The sequence below is a fragment of the Salvelinus fontinalis genome, chromosome 22, assembly GCF_029448725.1.
Source record: "Salvelinus fontinalis isolate EN_2023a chromosome 22, ASM2944872v1, whole genome shotgun sequence".
In the NCBI taxonomy this organism is placed as follows: domain Eukaryota; kingdom Metazoa; phylum Chordata; class Actinopteri; order Salmoniformes; family Salmonidae; genus Salvelinus; species Salvelinus fontinalis.
Window position 1 is genome coordinate 39,186,456 of NC_074686.1, and position 24,852 is coordinate 39,211,307.

General features: G+C 45.4%; 1 protein-coding gene across 2 annotated transcripts; it reads right to left on the minus strand.

Annotated features, from left to right (window-relative positions):
- Positions 1-507: 507 nt before the first annotated feature.
- LOC129820303 (homeobox-containing protein 1-like) lies at positions 508-24,240 on the minus strand. 2 transcript variants are annotated; one of them, XM_055877368.1, is made up of 10 exons: positions 24,179-24,240; positions 23,540-23,630; positions 22,759-23,200; positions 20,280-20,365; positions 17,228-17,338; positions 8,682-8,838; positions 3,823-3,905; positions 3,524-3,619; positions 1,233-1,351; positions 508-714 (listed from the first exon to the last, which is right to left on the minus strand). In XM_055877368.1, the coding sequence occupies exons 2-10, from the start codon at positions 23,616-23,618 to the stop codon at positions 568-570; spliced, it is 1,320 nt and encodes a 439-aa protein (XP_055733343.1). In that variant the 5' UTR covers positions 23,619-23,630; positions 24,179-24,240; the 3' UTR covers positions 508-567. The 2 variants fall into 2 exon arrangements, with proteins under 2 accessions (XP_055733343.1, XP_055733342.1); XM_055877367.1 differs by lacking the exon at positions 24,179-24,240 and adding an exon at positions 23,781-24,134.
- Between the last annotated feature and the right edge of the window lie 612 nt (positions 24,241-24,852).

A 24,852-nucleotide genomic window follows, 5' to 3' on the forward strand; every position in this document is an offset into this window, starting at 1 on the left:
GACGACTTGATTGGTTGATCCCAAAGTCTAACAAGCTTACTAAGATTGGGGTCAAAGACATTCAAGCTAGCAGAGAAGGCTGATATTAAAAATCGGGAACACTTATCGTCACAGCAAAAGATCAACTGGCCTCAACCAAACACACCCGTCTTCACCTCATCATCGAACACACCTGACCTGCAGGTTCAAAACATTCCGCAACCACTCGTCAAAACCTTTAAAAAAAATAAAAAAGCAAGTAGCAAAGAAAACGTTAAAAGGCTGTTGAGCTTCTAGAGGATTTAACCACTTAAGACCCCTATTCTTTATAAGGAGTCGTCTTTCGTTTAAGACTGTCTTGGAATGCACTACATAGAGGAGATAAGAGATAAATATTGACATTACTATAAAGCATGATTACTGTATAGACAGTGGCCTCCCTACCACTAGAGGCACCGAGAGCTATAGCACCCTTTTCAACAATTAACGCACTGACTTGTCATAACCCTTGAAGACATTCAGAGCATCTATTATTAATATTATATTTTAATATGCCGTTATATATTCAAATCCACGCTCTCCCATTGGTCACTCCTCGTCCACTGTCTCTCTCTTCGATTCGTCAGCTTTCTGTTCCAGAACCTGAGAGGTGGGGCTTGGAGGGGGAAGGACCTCGACGGCAGCCAATGAGGAGGTGTCTTGTAGATCAAGGTCCTTCCTGGAAGAGATCTCTTCCTGTAAAAGGAAAAAGATTAGATAGTATTGTACTGACCAGACAGTCCGCGTTACGTGTCCCGCAAAATAAAATGTAAACATACATGTTACTCAATCATTTCATCCAAACAGCTCACACGCGCGCACTACAAGTCCCGCCTCTCCCATCTCCTCATTGGTTTTTAGGAGCATATACCCACGTGGGTGATTGAAAGATGGACTGAGGTCCACACTCCAGTCCAGTTGGTGGTGGTAATGTAAGCTAGCTAAGTGTCCATGAACGTTTCAAATGTGTTTTGACCCGTCTCCAAATGAATAAAGTTGGTTCACAGTTGGTTTTGGTATTTTAACCTCTATGTCATGAACGCGTCTGGTGTGGAAAGACAGTCATTTGGCCATCATGTTGCAGTTTATTGTACAAGTTCAATGATAAAATCCCTGACTGAATTGTTGATTCACTGACTCACCTGCTCTATGATTCACTGACTCACCTGCTCTATGAATCGTTGATTCACCTGCTCTATGATTCACTGACTCACTTGCTCGATGAATCGTTGATTCACTTGCTCTGCGAAGTCCTGTGGTTCCAACTCCTCCCCGTTGGATTGACAGCTCGGGCTTGGAACCTCGATACCATGACTCTCCAAGATGGCTGCCTCTGAAAGGGGAGAAGGCGAGAGGGAGAAGGAAGGAGGAGAAAGAAAGCAGACAAAAAGGTAGAAACAGGGATAGAGAAAGAGAAATGCTGTCCTTTATCCACGTAGCCCCTCTACCAGCAGCTACACGTAGCCCCTCTACCAGCAGCTACACGCAGCCCCTCTACCAGCAGCTACATCTCTAGTAACACGCAGCCCCTCTACCAGCAGCTACATCTCTAGTAACACGCAGCCCCTCTACCAGCAGCTACATCTCTAGTAACACGCAGCCCCTCTACCAGCAGCTACATCTCTAGTAACACGCAGCCCCTCTACCAGCAGCTACATCTCTAGTAACACGCAGCCCCTCTACCAGCAGCTACATCTCTAGTAACACGCAGCCCCTCTACCAGCAGCTACATCTCTAGTAACACGCAGCCCCTCTACCAGCAGCTACATCTCTAGTAACACGCAGCCCCTCTACCAGCAGCTACATCTCTAGTAACACGCAGCCCCTCTACCAGCAGCTACATCTCTAGTAACACGCAGCCCCTCTACCAGCAGCTACATCTCTAGTAACACGCAGCCCCTCTACCAGCAGCTACATCTCTAGTAACACGCAGCCCCTCTACCAGCAGCTACATCTCTAGTAACACGCAGCCCCTCTACCAGCAGCTACATCTCTAGTAACACGCAGCCCCTCTACCAGCAGCTACATCTCTAGTAACACGCAGCCCCTCTACCAGCAGCTACATCTCTAGTAACACGCAGCCCCTCTACCAGCAGCTACATCTCTAGTAACACGCAGCCCCTCTACCAGCAGCTACATCTCTAGTAACACGCAGCCCCTCTACCAGCAGCTACATCTCTAGTAACACGCAGCCCCTCTACCAGCAGCTACATCTCTAGTAACACGCAGCCCCTCTACCAGCAGCTACATCTCTAGTAACACGCAGCCCCTCTACCAGCAGCTACATCTCTAGTAACACGCAGCCCCTCTACCAGCAGCTACATCTCTAGTAACACGCAGCCCCTCTACCAGCAGCTACATCTCTAGTAACACGCAGCCCCTCTACCAGCAGCTACATCTCTAGTAACACGCAGCCCCTCTACCAGCAGCTACATCTCTAGTAACACGCAGCCCCTCTACCAGCAGCTACATCTCTAGTAACACGCAGCCCCTCTACCAGCAGCTACATCTCTAGTAACACGCAGCCCCTCTACCAGCAGCTACATCTCTAGTAACACGCAGCCCCTCTACCAGCAGCTACATCTCTAGTAACACGCAGCCCCTCTACCAGCAGCTACATCTCTAGTAACACGCAGCCCCTCTACCAGCAGCTACATCTCTAGTAACACGCAGCCCCTCTACCAGCAGCTACATCTCTAGTAACACGCAGCCCCTCTACCAGCAGCTACATCTCTAGTAACACGCAGCCCCTCTACCAGCAGCTACATCTCTAGTAACACGCAGCCCCTCTACCAGCAGCTACATCTCTAGTAACACGCAGCCCCTCTACCAGCAGCTACATCTCTAGTAACACGCAGCCCCTCTACCAGCAGCTACATCTCTAGTAACACGCAGCCCCTCTACCAGCAGCTACATCTCTAGTAACACGCAGCCCCTCTACCAGCAGCTACATCTCTAGTAACACGCAGCCCCTCTACCAGCAGCTACATCTCTAGTAACACGCAGCCCCTCTACCAGCAGCTACATCTCTAGTAACACGCAGCCCCTCTACCAGCAGCTACATCTCTAGTAACACGCAGCCCCTCTACCAGCAGCTACATCTCTAGTAACACGCAGCCCCTCTACCAGCAGCTACATCTCTAGTAACACGCAGCCCCTCTACCAGCAGCTACATCTCTAGTAACACGCAGCCCCTCTACCAGCAGCTACATCTCTAGTAACACGCAGCCCCTCTACCAGCAGCTACATCTCTAGTAACACGCAGCCCCTCTACCAGCAGCTACATCTCTAGTAACACGCAGCCCCTCTACCAGCAGCTACATCTCTAGTAACATGCAGCCCCTCTACCAGCAGCTACATCTCTAGTAACATGCAGACCCTCTACCAGTAGATACATCTCCTACATCTGAAAATAGACATTCCAGCTAGCCTAACAATGGCTAACGTTGAACTCTTATCATAGTGCTGACACCTAAGGGGGTGTTTTGGTATTAGAGATTCTCACCTATATTAGCCCGTCTCTTCATCTCTTTCCGGCGGTTGGCGAACCAGTTGTACACTTTCAGAGCCGTGACACGCTCAAACTCGGACAGCTTGCATCCTGGGTAATAGTGACAGAGGAGAGATGGACAAGTGAATAGGTGACATTTGGTGAGCCTTTTGAACATAGGACTTAATTGGTAATAAAATAACTTGTTTAAAAGGGGCATAAGAAAAAGGTAGATATGAATTCATGATGATTGGGTTAAGAATTAAGACATTGGTTACAGGTGTGTGGGTGGGCAGTGCTTGAACCAAACTGACCAGGTTTCTGGATGACTGAGTTACAGGCGTTAGCGATCTCCTCTCTCTTCGCTTCATCAGGGTACTGGTTCTCCATGAAGAAACTGACAGACACAACAACCAGCCAATTAGAACAGTGTTAGACAACGCCCCCACCCATGGCATTAACCAATCAGAAGCTACTACTGGCCGAAACGCAACAAAACTACTGGGCGAAACGATACAAAACTACTGGCCGAAACGATACAAAACTACTGGCCGAAACGATACAAAACTACTGGCTGAAATGCTACTGGCTGAAACGATACAAAACTACTGGCTGAAACGATACAAAACTACTGGCTGAAACGATACAAAACTACTGGCTGAAACGATACAAAACTACTGGCTGAAACGATACAAAACTACTGGACGAAATGCTACAAAACTACTGGAGCATCACTTTAATGGAGGAAGGAAGGAGAAAACATCCAGCTAGATTAGCCTCACCCACGGCAATTAAAGTGATGCTCCAGAGCTTTGTATCGTTTCAGCCAGTAGTTTTGTATCGTTTCAGCCAGTAGTTTTGTATCGTTTCGGCCAGTAGTTTTGTAGCGTTTCGGCCAGTAGTTTTGTATCGTTTCAGCCAGTAGTTTTGTATCGTTTCAGCCAGTAGTTTTGTATAATTTCAGCCAGTAGTTTTGTAGCATTTCAGCCAGTAGTTTTGTAGCGTTTCGGCCAGTAGTTTTGTATCGTTTCAGCCAGTAGTTTTGTATCGTTTCGGCCAGTAGTTTTGTAGCATTTCGGCCAGTAGTTTTGTAGCATTTCGGCCAGTAGTTTTGTAGCATTTCGGCCAGTAGTTTTGTATCGTTTCAGCCAGTAGTTTTGTATCATTTCAGCCAGTAGTTTTGTATCGTTTCAGCCAGTAGTTTTGTATCATTTCAGCCAGTAGTTTTGTATCGTTTCAGCCAGTAGTTTTGTAGCATTTCAGCCAGTAGTTTTGTAGCGTTTCAGCCAGTAGTTTTGTAGCATTTCAGCCAGTAGTTTTGTAGCATTTCAGCCAGTAGTTTTGTAGCATTTCAGCCAGTAGTTTTGTAGCATTTCAGCCAGTAGTTTTGTAGCGTTTCAGCCAGTAGTTTTGTATCATTTCAGCCAGTAGTTTTGTAGCATTTCAGCCAGTAGTTTTGTAGCATTTCAGCCAGTAGTTTTGTAGCATTTCGGCCAGTAGTTTTGTATCATTTCAGCCAGTAGTTTTGTAGCATTTCAGCCAGTAGTTTTGTAGCATTTCAGCCAGTAGTTTTGTATCATTTCAGCCAGTAGTTTTGTAGCATTTCAGCCAGTAGTTTTGTAGCATTTCAGCCAGTAGTTTTGTAGCATTTCAGCCAGTAGTTTTGTAGCATTTCAGCCAGTAGTTTTGTAACGTTTCAGCCAGTAGTTTTGTAGCATTTCAGCCAGTAGTTTTGTAGCATTTCAGCCAGTAGTTTTGTAGCATTTCAGCCAGTAGTTTTGTAACGTTTCAGCCAGTAGTTTTGTAGCATTTCAGCCAGTAGTTTTGTAGCGTTTCAGCCAGTAGTTTTGTAGCATTTCAGCCAGTAGTTTTGTAGCATTTCAGCCAGTAGTTTTGTAGCATTTCAGCCAGTAGTTTTGTAGCATTTCAGCCAGTAGTTTTGTAGCGTTTCAGCCAGTAGTTTTGTATCATTTCAGCCAGTAGTTTTGTAGCATTTCAGCCAGTAGTTTTGTAGCATTTCAGCCAGTAGTTTTGTAGCATTTCGGCCAGTAGTTTTGTATCATTTCAGCCAGTAGTTTTGTAGCATTTCAGCCAGTAGTTTTGTAGCATTTCAGCCAGTAGTTTTGTATCATTTCAGCCAGTAGTTTTGTAGCATTTCAGCCAGTAGTTTTGTAGCATTTCAGCCAGTAGTTTTGTAGCATTTCAGCCAGTAGTTTTGTAGCATTTCAGCCAGTAGTTTTGTAACGTTTCAGCCAGTAGTTTTGTAGCATTTCAGCCAGTAGTTTTGTAGCATTTCAGCCAGTAGTTTTGTAGCATTTCAGCCAGTAGTTTTGTAACGTTTCAGCCAGTAGTTTTGTATCATTTCAGCCAGTAGTTTTGTATCGTTTCAGCCAGTAGTTTTGTAGCATTTCAGCCAGTAGTTCTGAAAGTAGTGCTCACGAGCTAAAACGGGTCACTGAAAATTGTGTACTACGTCATCTATTTCCTTTCTTTTTTTAAATGTGCAATTTGTATAGGTTACAAATCTGTAAGTGCTTAAAAGATCCCTGACTGCATTGCTAACCAATCAGACACTCTCATTGAAGTAGTACAGTAGATTAATGGGACACATTAGGTGGATTACATTCAGCACTGTTTTTCACTCTCCGTTTCTCTGCAATAATTAAAAACAACCTCATTTTACATAAACAAAGATTTATTGCACCACTTAGTCCACCCTCCATCTTCCTCCTTCCCCTCCATTTCCCTGTCTGAATAATAATAACTTCCCTTTACAAATAAACAGCAGGAGCACTCCCCCCCCCCCCCATCACACTAACCTACAGTATCGCCCTTCAGCGCGACGGGAGTGTAAACTAGCCCATAAAAGAGAAGCGGCATTGCAGTGGCATTGCGTAATCCATAGAGCTGTGTGACGGTGTGACTGGTCTACGTGCCTGTTGTGTTCTCATTACTGAGTGACCTCTGCTGTGATGTTTTCTAAGCAGAGTCGCCCGCTTCAGGAAACAGTGCGACAAAGATCATTCTTATACTTAGGATATACTTGGCTTTTTAAAATCGGTTAGAAATCCGTTATAAAGAATACCAGTTTCTAAAACAGATATGTCACAAAGGCCTTGATGGGAAACAGCTTGTCATGACATCACCCACCACTAACATCAATAGACACAACCACTAATAATTAGTGCAGGGGTAGAACAAAAGCCTTGACATCCTATAGCTCTCCAGGAAAAAGTTTGTTGACCACTGCAGTAATTGTGATTAACCAGTTTTGAAATCGGTCTCCCGACATGCATTTGTAACAAATTAACAGGAATCTCAGCACGATGGATTTAACCCCATGTCCGAATACTGTGATATCCATGTTGACACAGATTCGTATTCATTGAATTTAAATTTGGGCAAAAGACATACAATATTGTGTGAACAAAGTGTGTTCCCAGAGGAGTATTTATTAAAACACTTATTTTTCCCAGGGAATGATACACTAGGCTGATCTTGTCCCAGGAAGTTGAGGCATTAGCCTTCTTACCCATTACACTGAAAAATGGTTCACTAATATTGTCTTGCAATATTTGCAACTAAGCAATATTTCACCTACGATTCAAATCTGTATCATAACAAATATACAAAATAGTACCTTTTCATCAAATATCAAATCAAATGTTATTTGTCACGTACACATGGTTAGCAGACGTTAATGTGAGTGTAGCAAAATGCTTGTAATATCTTTGTACTGTAAAAGTTAACATGTAATAAACGTATGTCATAAAAATTCTAAACTACAAAGCCAGTAAAACAATGTGATTATTTCCCATGTCAACTGTTTCAGATGTCTGTTGTTTTCAACCCCGGGATACACAGGAAAATGAGAACCATGTGAAATGATTAAAACAAAATGTCCAAATGAACATGAATCGTGTCAAACAAAATGTTAAATAAAACAAAAAAAACATTTCAACATTACTATAGAATGAGCTAGAAACAAACAAGACTGCTGCCTAAATAAATTACAGTAGATTATTTAAGTGATAATGCCAGAGAAGCCTGTGTCTGGAGGATATATCGTCTCGGGCCGGCAAACGTTCCAATATATCCTCCAAACACCGGCTTCAAGGGCATTATCACGTTTATACAACGGGTTACCAACATATTCATTAAAAAAAAACAAAAAAAAAAGACGGATTTATTCATACTATTTCATCCTTCCACAAGATAAAGTCCCGACACAAATCTAGGGTTGCTACACAAGCTGGCTGGTCTCTTCGTTTTATTGGTTTGGTTGCCAGAGACGCGACCCAGTCGTTCAGTCTTTTTGTTCTGTATCTATGGAAGCGACCGAGTCATTCGTTCTAAATGTTCCATTGCCGTAACTGGCTGGCAACATTCTTATCCCTTGCTTGCTAGCCAGCCAACTACGGCTAACTTACAGTCACGTCAAAAAGTGCAGACAGAATAAGAGTAGTTGCATTTGTTTAAGCTGTTTTCTAGTGACATTTATTTGGATACATCCATAACAATGAGCTAATGATGCACGATTTCACCTGGCGTAGAAAATGTGTTCTCTCGTCAGGACACTGTTGTTCAGAGGAGCTAGCCAACAACACAGCCAACAACACAACTAACACAATCGCTTCAAACTGAAGCTGGAAAAACTAGCTGCACATTGTTTCATTGGACATTTCTTTGCATATATCCATACAAATTATGCCAGCTGATTCATGATTTCGACTGGCTGAGAAACGCTGCCTGTCTGTCTCGTCCCGACTCGTTCATTACTATGGGACAGTTGGGGACATCGGATTTGAATATTGAAACATTGTTGAAAATGTAACATGATGTCCTCTAGTTTAAGGAAAGTTCTCCACTATTAATAATAAGACAAGAAGTTCCTATACATCTATAGCTGGAGGGGATCTCTTTAACTCTACAACAGTATTTGTACTTAATTATTAGTTTCTCTTTTATTTGATTTAGATTGACTTTATTTGAGTAAATAGCAGTCGCTCTCCGAGTGTGCTGTTCTTCCAGGTGTGTGTCAACATAGATAATCAATCAAATGTATTTATAAAGCTCTTTCTACGTAAGCAGACAGTTGGCTCGTCAAATGGAAAACAATGCACCACTATTGTAATGGATACCCAATCCAATCAGAGCTCTTTGATTGGCTCACCTCTCCATGATTGACTGGCACTCCTTCCTCCAGGTGAACCTGCTTCCCCTCCGCAGCCTCAGAGGACCGCCCACCACCCCGCCCCTCTCCCCGGGGCTGACCCCCGTCCTCCAATCAGGCTCCTCCTTCACCAGGGAGCGCATCGACAGGGTAGCACCTACATGGGCCGTAATGAGAGGGGGAGGTGGCGAGAGAAAGGGAAGAGAGGGGGAGGTGGCGAGAGAAAGGGACGGGAGGGGGAGGTGGCGAGAGAAAGGGACGGGAGGGGGAGGTGGCGAGAGAAAGGGACGGGAGGGGGAGGTGGCGAGAGAAAGGGACGAGAGGGGGAGGTGGCGAGAGAAAGGGACGAGAGGGGGAGGTGGCGAGAGAAAGGGACGAGAGGGGGAGGTGGCGAGAGAAAGGGACGAGAGGGGGAGGTGGCGAGACGAAGGTGAGAGGGGAGGAAGGAAGGGAGGGGGAAGGTGAGGGAGGGAGTGAGTGAGGGAAGGAGGTGAGAGAGGGAGTGAGAGAGGGTAGTGAGGGAAGGTGAGGGAGGAAGTTTAAACATCAGAGAAAGTAACCCATTGTAACTATTAGTCATGAGAAAGAACTGATGGTTCAATCACATGACTGTTGTATTTTAATAAGGATTTGGTAACTTTTAGGATACATGACATCCCTCGGACTGACAGTGGGAAGGCACAAAGACAGGCATGCAGGCTATGTGATGACAGGATGTATCAGACAGACAGTGGTCACTGAGGGCTGCAGTCTTTAAAAAAAAAAAACTTTTGACTTTAGTAATGGAACTCAGAGCGTGACCTAAAACCTGGACTAGTAAAAACGTCACCTGCCTCGTTCCTGAACAGCCACAGACAGAACTGAGGAGAGAGAGGAAGGGTTGAGCCCTGTAAGAGTGGTTGCCTGTTATGGGCATGGGTGGGCAGGGGGGGGGGCTTGCTGTTACCTGGCTGTTACCTGGCCGTTACCTGGCCGTTACCTGGCCGTTACCTGGCTGTTACCTGGCTGTGCGGCAGCAGTGTACCATGGGAGGAGGTGCATCAGCAGCTCTCTCTGCCTGCCCCAGGTGGTGGCGGCCGTGGCCGCGGCCGTGGCGCCCGTAGCGGCGTTTCCCACCATCCCCGTGACGTCTCTGTCCCCTCCCCTGGCGGGTCCAGAGCCCAGGTTCTGACCCAACCCCTGGCCGAGACCACAGAGCCCTGGGCCCAGACCCGCTGGGCCGTGCTGGCTTTCACTCCATCTCAGCCCTTCATTAAGGACAAAACCAAACCAGTGGTCAGGTCAGGCCACAGACGTATCTAAGTAGACATACAGAGTTTGGGCAATATTGGTTTAAGTCTTGCAGTCAATCAAAATCAGATCACCTGTTTGTATGTCTATCAACAGGAATGTAGTTCATTAAAATGCCAGGCCAGACATTACTTTTATGTATTTTTATTTTTTTAACAATACGTTTTATAACTGAATCTTACTGACTTCATCCAATCATTTTTGTGGCCACAATGGTGTTAGTTAAGTTAACAAGAGAAACTTTGAGATTACTGTTCTGAATAGGTAAACAGCGGACAGGTCAAAAAGTTTAGTAGTGAAGTGCCCACCAGGTAAAAAGGCATAGAGAAAGGCAACATGTTAGCATTAGGATCGAGAATTAGCATCATTGTTAGTATTAGATGGTGTTATTATGGTTAGCCTGTTAGCCATGTAGGAATGAAAACCAGCACCGGAATTCTACCTCTCCAGGATCAGGACTGAGAACCACACAGAAGCAGCATCAAAGCTTGGTGAAGAAGGGAGGAAAGGACAGGGGGATGGCATGAAGAAGGGTGGGGTAGGTAGATTGTACATGAAGGCTTCTTTTCATGCATTTTGCTCATGTGACATAGGAGTGAAGCACTAAAGTGACAGATTAAACATTGTAATATTTAGGCTAATGTCTTTGCCGATGTAGAATTGAGCAAACAGTTTCATTTTCAAAACACTTCTAGTGCATCTATACATTGGTCTGTGTGGATGTTTATTGTTGACTTCTTATGAGGTCGCGATGTTCCTGTAGCCTGGGTTTAGACGTTCTACAATGTTCCTGTAGCCTGGGTTTAGACGTTCTACAATGTTCCTGTAGCCTGGGTTTAGACGTTCTACAATGTTCCTGTAGCCTTGGTTTAGACGTTCTACAATGTTCCTGTAGCCTGGGTTTAGACGTTCTACAATGTTCCTGTAGCCTGGGTTTAGACGTTCTACAATGTTCCTGTAGCCTGGGTTTAGACGTTCTACAATGATCCTGTAGCCTGGGTTTAGACGTTCTACAATGTTCCTGTAGCCTGGGTTTAGACGTTCTACAATGATCCTGTAGCCTGGGTTTAGACGTTCTACAATGTTCCTGTAGCCTGGGTTTAGACGTTCTACAATGTTCCTGTAGCCTGGGTTTAGACGTTCTACAATGTTCCTGTAGCCTGGGTTTAGACGTTCTACAATGTTCCTGTAGCCTGGGTTTAGACGTTCTACAATGTTCCTGTAGCCTGGGTTTAGACGTTCTACAATGTTCCTGTAGCATGGGTTTAGACGTTCTACAATGTTCCTGTAGCCTGGGTTTAGACGTTCTACAATGTTCCTGTAGCCTGGGTTTAGACGTTGTACAATGTTCCTGTAGCCTGGGTTTAGACGTTGTACAATGTTCCTGTAGCCTGGGTTTAGAAGTTCTACAATGTTCCTGTAGCCTGGGTTTAGATGTTCTACAATGTTCCTGTAGCCTGGGTTTAGATGTTCTACAATGTTCCTGTAGCCTGGGTTTAGACGTTCTACAATGTTCCTGTAGCCTGGGTTTAGACGTTCTACAATGTTCCTGTAGCCTGGGTTTAGACGTTCTACAATGTTTCTGTAGCCTGGGTTTAGACGTTCTACAATGTTTCTGTAGCCTGGGTTTAGACGTTCTACAATGTTTCTGTAGCCTGGGTTTAGACGTTCTACAATGTTTCTGTAGCCTGGGTTTAGATGGAGGGATCGCGACGTTCCTGTGGCCTGGGTTTAGATGGAGGGATCGCGACGTTCCTGTGGCCTGGGTTTAGATGGAGGGATCGCGACGTTCCTGTGGCCTGGGTTTAGATGGAGGGATCGCGACGTTCCTGTAGCCTGGGTTTAGAAGCGCTACAATGTTCCTGTAGCCTGGGTTTAGATGGACGAATCGCGACGTTCCTGTAGCCTGGGTTTGGATGGACGGATCGCGACGTTCCTGTAGCCTGGGTTTAGAAGCGCTACAATGTTCCTGTAGCCTGGGTTTAGATGTTCTACAATGTTCCTGTAGCCTGGGTTTAGATGTTCTACAATGTTCCTGTAGCCTGGGTTTGGATGGACGGATTGCGACGTTCCTGTAGCCTGGGTTTAGAAGCGCTACAATGTTCCTGTAGCCTGGGTTTAGATGGACGAACCGCGACGTTCCTGTAGCCTGGGTTTAGACGTTCTACAATGTTTCTGTAGCCTGGGTTTAGATGGAGGGATCGCGACGTTCCTGTGGCCTGGGTTTAGATGGAGGGATCGCGACGTTCCTGTGGCCTGGGTTTAGATGGAGGGATCGCGACGTTCCTGTGGCCTGGGTTTAGATGGAGGGATCGCGACGTTCCTGTAGCCTGGGTTTAGAAGCGCTACAATGTTCCTGTAGCCTGGGTTTAGATGGACGAATCGCGACGTTCCTGTAGCCTGGGTTTGGATGGACGGATCGCGACGTTCCTGTAGCCTGGGTTTAGAAGCGCTACAATGTTCCTGTAGCCTGGGTTTAGATGTTCTACAATGTTCCTGTAGCCTGGGTTTGGATGGACGGATTGCGACGTTCCTGTAGCCTGGGTTTAGAAGCGCTACAATGTTCCTGTAGCCTGGGTTTAGATGGACGAACCGCGACGTTCCTGTAGCCTGGGTTTAGACGTTCTACAATGTTTCTGTAGCCTGGGTTTAGACGTTCTACAATGTTTCTGTAGCCTGGGTTTAGACGTTCTACAATGTTTCTGTAGCCTGGGTTTAGACGTTCTACAATGTTTCTGTAGCCTGGGTTTAGACGTTCTACAATGTTTCTGTAGCCTGGGTTTAGACGTTCTACAATGTTTCTGTAGCCTGGGTTTAGACGTTCTACAATGTTTCTGTAGCCTGGGTTTAGACGTTCTACAATGTTTCTGTAGCCTGGGTTTAGACGTTCTACAATGTTTCTGTAGCCTGGGTTTAGACGTTCTACAATGTTTCTGTAGCCTGGGTTTAGACGTTCTACAATGTTTCTGTAGCCTGGGTTTAGACGTTCTACAATGTTTCTGTAGCCTGGGTTTAGACGTTCTACAATGTTTCTGTAGCCTGGGTTTAGACGTTCTACAATGTTTCTGTAGCCTGGGTTTAGACGTTCTACAATGTTTCTGTAGCCTGGGTTTAGATGGAGGGATCGCGACGTTCCTGTGGCCTGGGTTTAGATGGAGGGATCGCGACGTTCCTGTGGCCTGGGTTTAGATGGAGGGATCGCGACGTTCCTGTGGCCTGGGTTTAGATGGACGAATCGCGACGTTCCTGTAGCCTGGGTTTAGAAGCGCTACAATGTTCCTGTAGCCTGGGTTTAGATGTTCTACAATGTTCCTGTAGCCTGGGTTTGGATGGACGGATTGCGACGTTCCTGTAGCCTGGGTTTAGAAGCGCTACAATGTTCCTGTAGCCTGGGTTTAGATGGACGAACCGCGACGTTCCTGTAGCCTGGGTTTAGACGTTCTACAATGTTTCTGTAGCCTGGGTTTAGACGTTCTACAATGTTTCTGTAGCCTGGGTTTAGACGTTCTACAATGTTTCTGTAGCCTGGGTTTAGACGTTCTACAATGTTTCTGTAGCCTGGGTTTAGACGTTCTACAATGTTTCTGTAGCCTGGGTTTAGACGTTCTACAATGTTTCTGTAGCCTGGGTTTAGATGGAGGGATCGCGACGTTCCTGTGGCCTGGGTTTAGATGGAGGGATCGCGACGTTCCTGTGGCATGGGTTTAGATGGAGGGATCGCGACGTTCCTGTGGCCTGGGTTTAGATGGAGGGATCGCGACGTTCCTGTGGCCTGGGTTTAGATGGAGGGATCGCGACGTTCCTGAGGCCTGGGTTTAGATGGAGGGATCGCGACGTTCCTGTGGCCTGGGTTTAGATGGAGGGATCGCGACGTTCCTGTGGCCTGGGTTTAGATGGAGGGATCGCGACGTTCCTGTGGCCTGGGTTTAGATGGAGGGATCGCGACGTTCCTGTGGCCTGGGTTTAGATGGAGGGATCGCGACGTTCCTGTGGCCTGGGTTTAGATGGAGGGATCGCGACGTTCCTGTAGCCTGGGTTTAGAAGCGCTACAATGTTCCTGTAGCCTGGGTTTAGATGGACGAATCGCGACGTTCCTGTAGCCTGGGTTTGGATGGACGGATCGCGACGTTCCTGTAGCCTGGGTTTAGAAGCGCTACAATGTTCCTGTAGCCTGGGTTTAGATGTTCTACAATGTTCCTGTAGCCTGGGTTTAGATGTTCTACAATGTTCCTGTAGCCTGGGTTTGGATGTACGGATTGCGATGTTCCTGTAGCCTGGGTTTAGAAGCGCTACAATGTTCCTGTAGCCTGGGTTTAGATGGACGAACCGCGACGTTCCTGTAGCCTGGGTTTAGAAGCGCTACAATGTTCCTGTAGCCTGGGTTTAGATGGACGAATCGCGACGTTCCTGTAGCCTGGGTTTTGAAGCGCTACAATGTTCCTGTAGCCTGGGTTTAGATGGAGGGATCGCAACGTTCCAGCAGCCTGGGTTTGGAGGGAGGGATCGCGAAGTTCCTGTAGCCTGGGTTTAGATGGACGAATCGCGACGTTCCTGTAGCCTGGGTTTAGATGGATGGACAGACACCACACTCATCCACTAGAGTTTCACTTCAAACCAGATGACTTTAACATAATTGATTAATATCGACATTAAAGGCTGGTTTACAGTCGTCTATCGACATGTCTGTAGACATTACGTAGCGACATCATGAACATTCTATTGTCGTCCGACGTCAAACTTGTCGTCGTCGTTATGACAACGAATAAACCAAAAACAGCAGCCCGGTGCGCTCCAAACGGAACTGTCTATTTCAACACCAATAAACCCATCCGTTTAAAAATTTCAGGAAATGTCAACCTAGCAAGCTAGGCAACTAAAAGCAATTTTCTAAACAATGTTTTGGTTCGTTGCTAGCTAGTTAGCTACAGTGCCTTCAGAAAAGTATTTATTCCCCTTGACTTTTGCCACATTTTGTTGTTTTACAGCCCGAATTTAACATGGATTAAATTGAGATGTCGTCACTGGCCTACACACAATGTCAAAGTGGAATTATGTTTTTAAAAATGTTTACAAATTAAAAATGAAAACGCTAAAATGTCTTGAGTTAATAATTATTCAACACCTTTGTAATGGCAAGCCTAAATAAGTTCAGAATAAAAAAAAAAAAAAGTGTTTAACAAGTCACATAAATTGCATGGACTCACTGTGTGCAATAAGTGTTTAACATGAGTTTTGAATGACTACCTCATTATCTGTAAGGTTCCTCAGTCGAGCAGTGAATTTTAAACCCAGATTCAACCACAAAGACCAGGGAGGTTTTCCAATGCCTCGCAAAAAAGAGCACCTATTGGTAGATGGGTACAAATATAAAAAGCAGACATTGAATACCCCTTTTATTATGGTGAAGTTATTAATTACATTTTGGATGGTGTATCAATACACCGAGTCACTACTAAGATACAGGCGTCCTTCCTAACTCAGTTGCCGGAGAGGAAGGAAACCACTCAAGGATTTCAGCATTAGGCCAATGGTCACTTCATAAACAGTTTAACAGCTGGATCAACATTTTAGTTACTAAACAATCCTGACCTAATTGACAGAATAAAAGGAGGAAGCCTGTACAGAAAAAAAAGATTCCAAAACATGCATCCTGTTCGCAACAAGGCACTAAATTCTCTATGTTGTGTTTTGTTGTCTCTCTCGTTGTGATGTGTGTTTTGTCCTATTTATATTGTATTTATTTTAATCCCAGGCCCTTGTCCCCGCAGGAGGCCTTTTGCCTTTTGGTAGGCAGTCATTGTAAATAGGAATTTGCTCTTAACTGACTTGCCTAGTTAAATAAAAGGTTAAATAAAAGGTTAAATAAAGGTTAAATAAAAAAATAAGTAATACAGCAAAAAAATTGGCAAAGCAATTAACTTCTTGGCCTGAATACAAAGTGTTATGTTTGTAATCATTAAGGATTGGAGAGTTTTTCAGGACAAAAATATCTAACGGAATGGAGATAAGCACAGACAAAATCCTAGAGGAAAACCTGGTTCAGTCTGCTTTCCATCAGACTCTGGGAGATTCATTCACCTTTCAGCAGGACAATAACCTCAAACACAAGGCCAAATCTTACCAAGAAGACAGTGAATGTTCCTGAATGGTCGAATTACAGTTTTTGACTCAAATCTACTTGAAAATCTATGGCAAGACCTGAAAATGGTTGTCTAGCAATGATCAACAACCAATTTAAAAGAGCTTGAAGAATTTTGAAAATAAGAATTTTGAAAATATATATATATATATTTTTTTTTTAAATGGGCAAATGTTGCACAATCCAGGTGTGGAAAACTCTTAGAGACTTACCCAGAAACACTCACAGCTGTAATCACTGCCAAAGGTGATTCTAACATGTATTGATTGAGGGTGTTGAATATTTATCTGATCAAGAAACAGTATATTAGTGTTTTATTTTTAATCAATTTCTAAAAACATGTTTTCACTTTATCATTATGGGGTATTGTGTGTAGATGGGTGAGAGATTTTTTTTTAATTCAAAATGGATTTTAGGCTGTAACAACAAAACTGTGGAATAAGTCAAGGTGTATGAATACTTTCTGAAGGTACTGTAGCTAGCTAGCTGGCTAGCCAGTTCAAATAATGACCCGAGTATAGCTGACAACATCTTAACTTGAGCTACTTTATAAAAATCATTACTACAGGAAAATAAACCCACAACATAATTATTTCCAAGCTGACAGAATAACTTCTGTAATAAATTCTGAGAATTTTAGAAGTCCTGCATCTTGTCACAGGAGGATTTGGTATAGTTGCCATGGCAGCCCGGCGAACCACGACAACGGACATTGCGACAGTTGCAGACACTTCACATGTTTTCCACGTCTGTGCGACAAGAAAACGTGACAGACATTTAAATGCTGTTTTGACTAGCGACACTTGTCGCACTCTTAATTGTCTACAGACATGTCGTTAGACCAAGTATAAAATGTGGCGTGTGTTTTTAAATCCTACTGTATACGTTCTCTCAGTCATAGATCTCTCAGGTCTCCTGATCTCTGTACGTCACTGAACTCTCCAGCCCTCTAGAACCAGAAAAGGTGTGTGTGTGGATTCACAATGCAGGATTTGAGGTACGGGACATAGGATGGACAGAGGGTAAAGATGACAATAACAAGCAGCAGTCCAGCTAATAGAATGGAGTCAACATGAACCGCTCCCTCCCCTTAGCCACCTCCTACACTGGTTCTTACCTGGGTTGTTTCGCTCAAGCAGGTACCAACGGTAGAAGGCTCTGCGTTTGGAGTCGCTCATCTCCAAGCCCTGCTGCAGCAACCACTGAGAGATATAGCTCTGACTGATACCTAGGGGAAGGGTTATACAGCGCATTCGGAGACTAGTCAGACCCCTTGACTTTTCCCACATTTTGTTACAGCCTTATTCTAAAATGGATTAAGTCACCCCCCCCCCCCTTCTCAATCTACACACAATACCCCATAATGACAAAGCAAAAACTATATACATATACAGAGCCTTCAGAAATTATTTATACTCCTGGACTTAATCCACAGTTTGTTGTGTTGCAACCTGAATTCAACTTTTTTTATTGTTTATATCTCACCCATCTACACACAATACCCGAATAATGACAAAGTGAAAACATGGTTTTAAAAATGTTTCAATGGGATTCAAATCTGGGCTTTGGCTGGCCCACTCAAGGACTTTCACATTCTTGTTCTGAAGACATTCCAGCATTGTTTTAGATTGGGGTCATTGTACTGTTGGAACTTAAAATCGTCTCCCCCAGTCTAAGGTTGTTTGCACTCTGAAGCAGGTTCTCATCATGGATTTGCCTGTATTTGGTTCCACCCATTGTTCTCTCCATCATTAAAAAAAAGAGAAGAGGGGGGAAAAAAGTGTCCCAGTCCCTGCCGCTGAAAAACATCCCCATAGCATGATGCGGCCACCACCATGCTTCATGGTGATCGATGGGGGATGAGCTGTGCCTGGTTTTCCCAGACATAGCGTTTTGCATTCAGGCTAAATCTTTGTCATCAGACCACATAATATTTTGCCTCATGCTCTGTCTTTTTTGTAAACTCCAGACATTTTTCCTCAGAAGTGGCTTCTGTTTTGGCCACTCCCCCATAAAGCCCAGATTGGTACTGTAGAAACTGTTGACCTTCTGGCAGGTTCTCCCATCTCAGCCAAGGAACTCTGTAGTTCTGTCAGGGTGGTCACTGGATTCATGGTCACCTTTCTGACCAAGGTCCTTCTTGCTCGGTTGCTCAGTTTGGTCAGACGGACAGCTCTAGGGAAGTTTCACTTTATGTCCCGAGTACAAAGTGTTATTGGGTTTGCCCCAAACATACAACACATTACTGAGTACCTCTATATTTTCAAGCATAGTGGTGGCTGCATCATGTTACGGGTATGCTTGTCATCATTTTTCAGGATAAACATTAAAAAAAATGAATGGAGATAAGCACAGGCAAAATCCTAGAGGGAAAACCTGGTTCAGTCACAGAGATTCATTCACCTTTCAGCAGGACAATGACCTCAAACACAAGGCCAAATCTACACTGGAGTTGCTTACCAAGAATATAGTGAATGTTCCTGAGTGGCCAAGTTACCGTTTGACATAAATCTGCTTGAAAATCTATGATCAACAACCAATTTGACAGAGATAGAAGAATCTTGAAAATAATAACAGTGGGAAACGTTGCACAATCCAGGTGTGGAAAGCTCTTAAGAGATTTACCCCCCCCAAAACACTCACAGCTGTAATCACTGCCAAAGGTGCTTCTACAAAGTATTGACTCAGGGGAATGAATACTGTATTTAAATTTACAATACATTTTCAAAAATGTAAAAAAAACATGTTTTCACTATGGAGGTATTGTGTGTAGATGGGTGAGAAGAAAAAAAAATGTAATCCATTTTTATTTTATTCAGGCTGTAACAACAAAATGTGGAATAAGTCAAGGGGTATGAATATTTCTCGTGGTACTGTAACTCTGGGCGAGGAGACAGAAGTGACTGATTTCACTACACCTGCAATAACATCTGTAAATATGTGTATGTGATCAATCAAATGTGATACCTAGGGAGAGGAGAGGAGTGAGGGAGAGGAGTGAGGAGGAGGAAGGTAAATAAGAAGCAGAGGAAGGTAGGAGATAGGGGAGGGAGAGGAGTGAGGAGGAAGAAGGTAAATAAGAAGCAGAGGAAGGTAGGAGATAGGAGAGGAGTGAGGAGTGAGGAGTGAGGAAGGTAAATAAGAAGCAGAGGAAGGTAGGAGATAGGGGAGGGAGAGGAGTGAGGATGAGGAAGGTAAATAAGAAGCAGAGGAAGGTAGGAGATAGGGGAGGGAGAGGAGTGAGGAGGAGGAAGGTAAATAAGAAGCAGAGGAAGGTAGGAGATAGGGGAGGGAGAGGAGTGAGGAGGAGGAAGGTAAATAAGAAGCAGAGGAAGGTAGGAGATAGGGGAGGGAGAGGAGTGAGGAGGAGGAAGGTAAATAAGAAGCAGAGGAAGGTAGGAGATAGGGGAGGGAGAGGAGTGAGGAGGAGGAAGGTAAATAAGAAGCAGAGGAAGGTAGGAGATAGGGGAGGGAGAGGAGTGAGGAGGAGGAAGGTAAATAAGAAGCAGAGGAAGGTAGGAGACAGGGGAGGGAGAGGAGTGAGGAGGAGGAAGGTAAATAAGAAGCAGAGGAAGGTAGGAGATAGGGGAGGGAGAGGAGTGAGGAGGAGGAAGGTAAATAAGAAGCAGAGGAAGGTAGGAGATAGGGGAGGGAGAGGAGTGAGGAGGAGGAAGGTAAATAAGAAGCAAAGGAAGGTAGGAGATAGGGGAGGGAGAGGAGTGAGGAGGAGGAAGGTAAATAAGAAGCAGAGGAAGGTAGGAGATAGGGGAGGGAGAGGAGTGAGGAGGAGGAAGGTAAATAAGAAGCAGAGGAAGGTAGGAGATAGGGGAGGGAGAGGAGTGAGGAGGAGGAAGGTAAATAAGAAGCAGAGGAAGGTAGGAGATAGGGGAGGGAGAAAATGATGGGAGGCGAGGAGAAACAGATGAAGAGAAGGAGTGTGAGTAGGAACAAATCAAATCTTATTTGTCACATGTGCCGAATACAACAGGTGTAGTAGACCTTACCGTGAAATGCTTACTTACAAGCCAAATGAGAGCATTATAAAAAAAAATATCCTAGAAGGAAAGACACTAATATTCATACAAAACAATGTAAACAGCGCACACTAAAAACAGATGACACAGGTTCACTAAAAATCTGTCTCAGCAGAATATATATGACTGATTTACCTGTGACCTGTCCCACGATGGCCTGGGAGATCCTGCGATTGTTGAGGAAGGTTTTAATCTCCTCCTTCACCAGGTTACTGTCCCTCCTAGAAGAACACAACAGGCACCACAGTGTAAGAACAGACAGCACACTTCCTGTCCCTCCAACAACAACAACAGACACCATAGAGTAAGAACAGACAACACACTTCCTGTCCCTCCAACAACAAAACTTACTGTCCCTCCAACAACAACAACAGACACCATAGAGTAAGAACAGACAACACACTTCCTGTCCCTCCAACAACAAAACGTACTGTCCCTCCAACAACAGACACCATAGAGTAAGAACAGACAACACACTTCCTGTCCCTCCAACAACAAAACGTACTGTCCCTCCTGCAACAACAACAGACACCATAGAGTAAGAACAGACAACACACTTCCTGTCCCTCCAACAACAAAACTTACTGTCCCTCCAACAACAACAACAGACACCATAGAGTAAGAACAGACAACACACTTCCTGTTTGTGGTGTGAGCAGTGGATAGAGTAACTGACATCACTACTTCTGTACAACTCAACAGATTCTTCATCTGCTTCATCTGCAATCCTTCATCACATCTGCAGTAATGTGGATATACTGGTGGAACCAAACAAAGAGTGAAACATTCTACACCATATGTTTTTTACGGATAAGCTGATGAAGGAGAGACAGAAACGAGGAAGGGAAGCCATCGGCCTAGCTTACATGACTCCAGATCCACCATTTGTTGACTGGTTATCCATAATGTATCCTATACACACAATCAGATTAACCCGGTACCCCTTGCATATAGACTAGGCGCCGGCGGCACCCCTTGCATATAGACTAGGCGCCTGTAGCCCTTGCATATAGACTAGGCGCCGGTACCCCTTGCATATAGACTAGGCGCCGGTACCCCTTGCATATAGACTAGGCGCCGGTACCCCTTGCATATAGACTAGGCGCCGGTACCCCTTGCATATAGACTAGGCGCCGGTACCCCTTGCATATAGACTAGGCGCCGGTACCCCTTGCATATAGACTAGGCGCCGGTACCCCTTGCATATAGACTAGGCGCCGGTACCCCTTGCATATAGACTAGGCGCCGGTAGCCCTTGCATATAGACTAGGCGCCGGTACCCCTTGCATATAGACTAGGCGCCGGTACCCCTTGCATATAGACTAGGAGCCTGTACACCTTGCATATAGACTAGGCGCCGGTACCCCTTGTATATAGACTAGGAGCCTGTACCCCTTGTATATAGACTAGGCGCCGGTAGCCCTTGTATATAGACTAGGCACCGGTACCCCTTGTATATAGACTAGGTGCCGGTAGCCCTTGCATATAGACTAGGTACCGGTAGCCCTTGCATATAGACTAGGTACCGGTACCCCTTGTATATAGACTAGGTGCCGGTAGCCCTTGTATATAGACTAGGTGCCGGTACCCCTTGTATATAGACTAGGTACCGGTAGCCCTTGCATATAGACTAGGTACCGGTACCCCTTGCATATAGACTAGGTACCGGTACCCCTTGTATATAGACTAGGTGCCGGTAGCCCTTGTATATAGACTAGGTGCCGGTAGCCCTTGCATATAGACTAGGTACCGGTACCCCTTGTATATAGACTAGGCGCCGGTAGCCCTTGTATATAGACTAGTAATCATTGCCAATTGTACATCTATTATTACATGTTCTACTTCTCATTCTCTATTTTCTTTCTCTCTGCATTGATTTAACTGTGGTTTCTGGAACGTCTACTAACTTGCACAAGGCGCCATATTGCCAGAAACTGTCATAAAGCTTTCTGCTTTCTTTAGGTCCTGTATGTAAGCCTGGCTGCAATCATCTTTCTAATCCATCCCTCCCTACACACCTGACCCAAATGAGTCAGTCTAACAGTAGGAGAATAAGCCAGCATCACCAGAGACTGGCTGTTGTTACCTGATGATCTTCCTCTCCCAGAGCTAGATTCTCTGCCGTCTCTTACGTTCACCTCAAATACCCCTCTACTTTCTGTTCATGTTAACTCCCTCCTCTTCACCACAAATACCCCTCCTCATCCTCTACTTTCTCTTCAGGGTTCACTACTACCTCCCTCCCCTCACATTCACCTCATGTACTCTTCCACCTTCTCCTCCAGGTCAGTCTATTGTCCCTCCCTTATGTACTCCTCCACGTCACAGTCTACTGTCCCTCCCTCACCTCATGTACTCCTCCACCTTCTCCACGTCAGTCTACTGTCCCTCCCTCCCTCATGTACTCCTCCACGTCACAGTCTACTGTCCCTCCCTCACCTCATGTACTCCTCCACCTTCTCCACGTCAGTCTACTGTCCCTCCCTCCCTCATGTACTCCTCCACGTCACAGTCTACTGTCCCTCCCTCACCTCATGTACTCCTCCACGTCACAGTCTACTGTCCCTCCCTCCCTTATGTACTCCTCCACGTCAGTCTACTGTCCCTCCCTCACCTCATGTACTCCTCCACCTTCTCCTCCAGATCCCAGTCCTCCTCTGCCATGATGTCATAGCTAAGCGACTTCTGAACTCCAACCCCGTGTGGGTACATCGGCGGGGGAGAGGCCTCATAGCTGTTGCTAGGCGACAGCGAGGCTCCGTCCAGCCCAGGGGTCTGCGTTGTGGCGGAGGCCAAGGAGAGGGAGGAAGAAGAGGAGGAGGAAGAGGAGGAGGGGGCTGGGGCGGAGGCTGTGATAGGGGTGGTGTCGTTGGTCGGGTTGGCGGTGTGGGTGTCGTTGCAGTACGGGGGCCGATGGTCGGGATCTAGCCGCTCTAGGGACTCCAAGGCCTGGATGATCTGTGGCTTGGTCATCCCTGAGAGACGGAGACGCTGGAGGAGGTCGATCTGCTCGATGGTATAGCGTGGCTCCACCTCACAACACTCCATCCTGACATCTAACGGGTTAAAACAGACATGACTTGTCCACACTCACTTCCCATAGGTCTCTAACATATAAAAATATTACATTGAAATACTGTATACGCGGGACTTTGTTGTCAAGTTCACTCACAAAAGGTGTCTGGAAAATGAGAAAAACACCAAACGTATTTTGGGCAAAAAAATATATTTAATGCCATGATGAAGGCTACTGTACATCAATCTCTCGTGGACAGAAATGACAAACTTTCGCGAGATAATTTTACATATGGGTACATTCATTGAATCTGTGCACTGACTACAAAACAATGTGTTATTGACCCATGGCATTTACAGTGCCAGCCTGCCTTGCCTACCTGATAGCGGGGGTGAGAGGCGCCCTGTGGGCATTGGTTCGGTTCGCGGGACCGCAGCCGGGAGGCACCACTGTCGCATGGCTCGATGGAGCTGCCGGAGAGAGAGGCAGGATACAGTTTACATGGTACGGTGTTGGGAGGGAATGCTAGCATCTGTAATAGATAGCTTGTCAGCTAGCTAGTAACTGTAATTCAGATATTATCAAAGTTTGTAAATATGGCCTGTTGCTAAATATGTTACCTAGCTACCAAGTTAGCCATCTGCCAAATGAGACTTGCCAATCACTTCCACTGACGTGCTGCAGTCTGGTACGGTTAGCTTATCGTGCTAGCTAATTATTAGCTTGCTAGTTAATGTGTTGACACTAGCTTGCAACTGCCTATACTATAGCACAGATGCATTAACAAGCTACTAAAAATAGCTCCCACTAGCTAACTTTCGCTACGTTGGATAGCTAGTTCATTACATGCATCTTGCACCAGAAGCTAGCGCGGACTAACTAGCAAGCTTTCTACTGTAGGGCATAAACCAGAGAACCTTGCACCAAAATTATCGATTGTGGATGTGAGATCATGTCATTCTAACTAATGCAGATACCGGTAGCTAGTTAATGCTAACCCGCAGCCCCCCTTCCTTACCTCCCGCTGCTGTGGCAAGCTACACCAGCTGACGCTCACTCAACCGTGCACGTCGACCGACCGACCCACTTCGTAATGGTTTCCAACAAGCTAATGAAGGTGATCCGTGCAGGGTCACATTGTCCCGGGATGCAGCAGCACCGGAGAAAAACCGAATCGCTAAACAGGGAGTCGGTCTCAGTTTCTGACCTCTCACCCCACCCCGGAATGATATAGGAAGTTATTCATCTGGGAGGTAAACTCAAAATGTTATTAATTTATTATTAAGACATTCAGTGCTGAAAAAAACGTTTATATTGTAAACCTGGTCTCAGTGCATTTCGCATTATTCTGTATGTAAATGTATTGGGGAGAAATGAAGCTTCCTCAAGCGTTGTGGTTTTCCAGCCTATTGTGTCGAAAATAGGTTCACTACACTACTCGAGGCTTTGACCAACACAGTTGACACTAGTGGCACCAGCTGGTCAAAATAATTTCGAGCAGCCAAATTATTATAGATAATGTGACAAACAAAAAACATCCAGTCAGCGGCAGTCTTGTGGGCGAGTTGATTAGAGATTGAAGCAGAATGGCAAGAATAGGGAAAAACTATAAGGCGGGCCACACCCTAGGCAAATAACGGCGCAGTACAATAGAGGTGTGCAACACGGCATCTCGGAACGCACAACTTGACG

Coding starts and splice junctions, on each gene's coding strand:
- LOC129820303 (XM_055877368.1), bottom strand. CDS start 23,618: ATGCGACAGTGGTGCCTCCCGGCTGCGGTCCCGCGAACCGAACCAATG. Junction 8,839..17,227: donor GCTTGAGCGAAACAACCCAG/GTAAGAACCAGT, acceptor CGGCCCATGTAG/GTGCTACCCTGTCGATGCGC. Junction 715..1,232: donor ATCAACGATTCATCGAGCAA/GTGAGTCAGTGA, acceptor TTCCTTTTACAG/GAAGAGATCTCTTCCAGGAA.